At 57.5% G+C, this 308-nt stretch overlaps 1 protein-coding gene across 4 annotated transcripts in view; it reads right to left on the bottom strand.

The window, feature by feature from the left end:
* LOC119593666 overlaps positions 1–308 on the bottom strand; it is a 65,664-nt gene that overhangs the window by 6,787 nt on the left and 58,569 nt on the right. For all 4 annotated transcript variants that reach the window (XM_037942624.1, XM_037942622.1, XM_037942621.1 and 1 more), the window contains one exon: positions 61–293. In XM_037942624.1, the coding sequence (XP_037798552.1) occupies positions 61–293 (233 nt within the window). The remainder of the gene's footprint in view (positions 1–60; positions 294–308) is intronic.

The following is a 308-nucleotide window of genomic DNA, read 5'->3' as shown; positions in this document are numbered from 1 at the left end:
GAACACTTGTTCTACTCGGTTTGAGAATTTGTGTACATCTCCAGGCGAAAAATCACTCACCCTGCGCGCACCGTGAAGGTCTCGGGGACGTAGTTGCACTTCACTAGGAACCTCCTCGTGGAATGCGTGAGGATGGGCAGGTTCTCCTGGACGATAATGAAAGTAAGCACCGACGTGTTCTGGACTTCGCTGCCACACACGTCGTGCTCGATCTCCAGCAGGTAGCTCGTCTTGCCGCTGGTGGCGTCGCCCTGCGTGATGCACCGAGGGTCCTCACTGCCCTCCACCGAGATCTGTCGAGGGCGCGT

Source organism: Penaeus monodon, chromosome 32, assembly GCF_015228065.2.
Source record: "Penaeus monodon isolate SGIC_2016 chromosome 32, NSTDA_Pmon_1, whole genome shotgun sequence".
Classification (NCBI taxonomy): domain Eukaryota; kingdom Metazoa; phylum Arthropoda; class Malacostraca; order Decapoda; family Penaeidae; genus Penaeus; species Penaeus monodon.
Note: the sequence above shows the minus strand (reverse complement) of the source record. Positions and strands in the feature narration are given on the sequence as shown.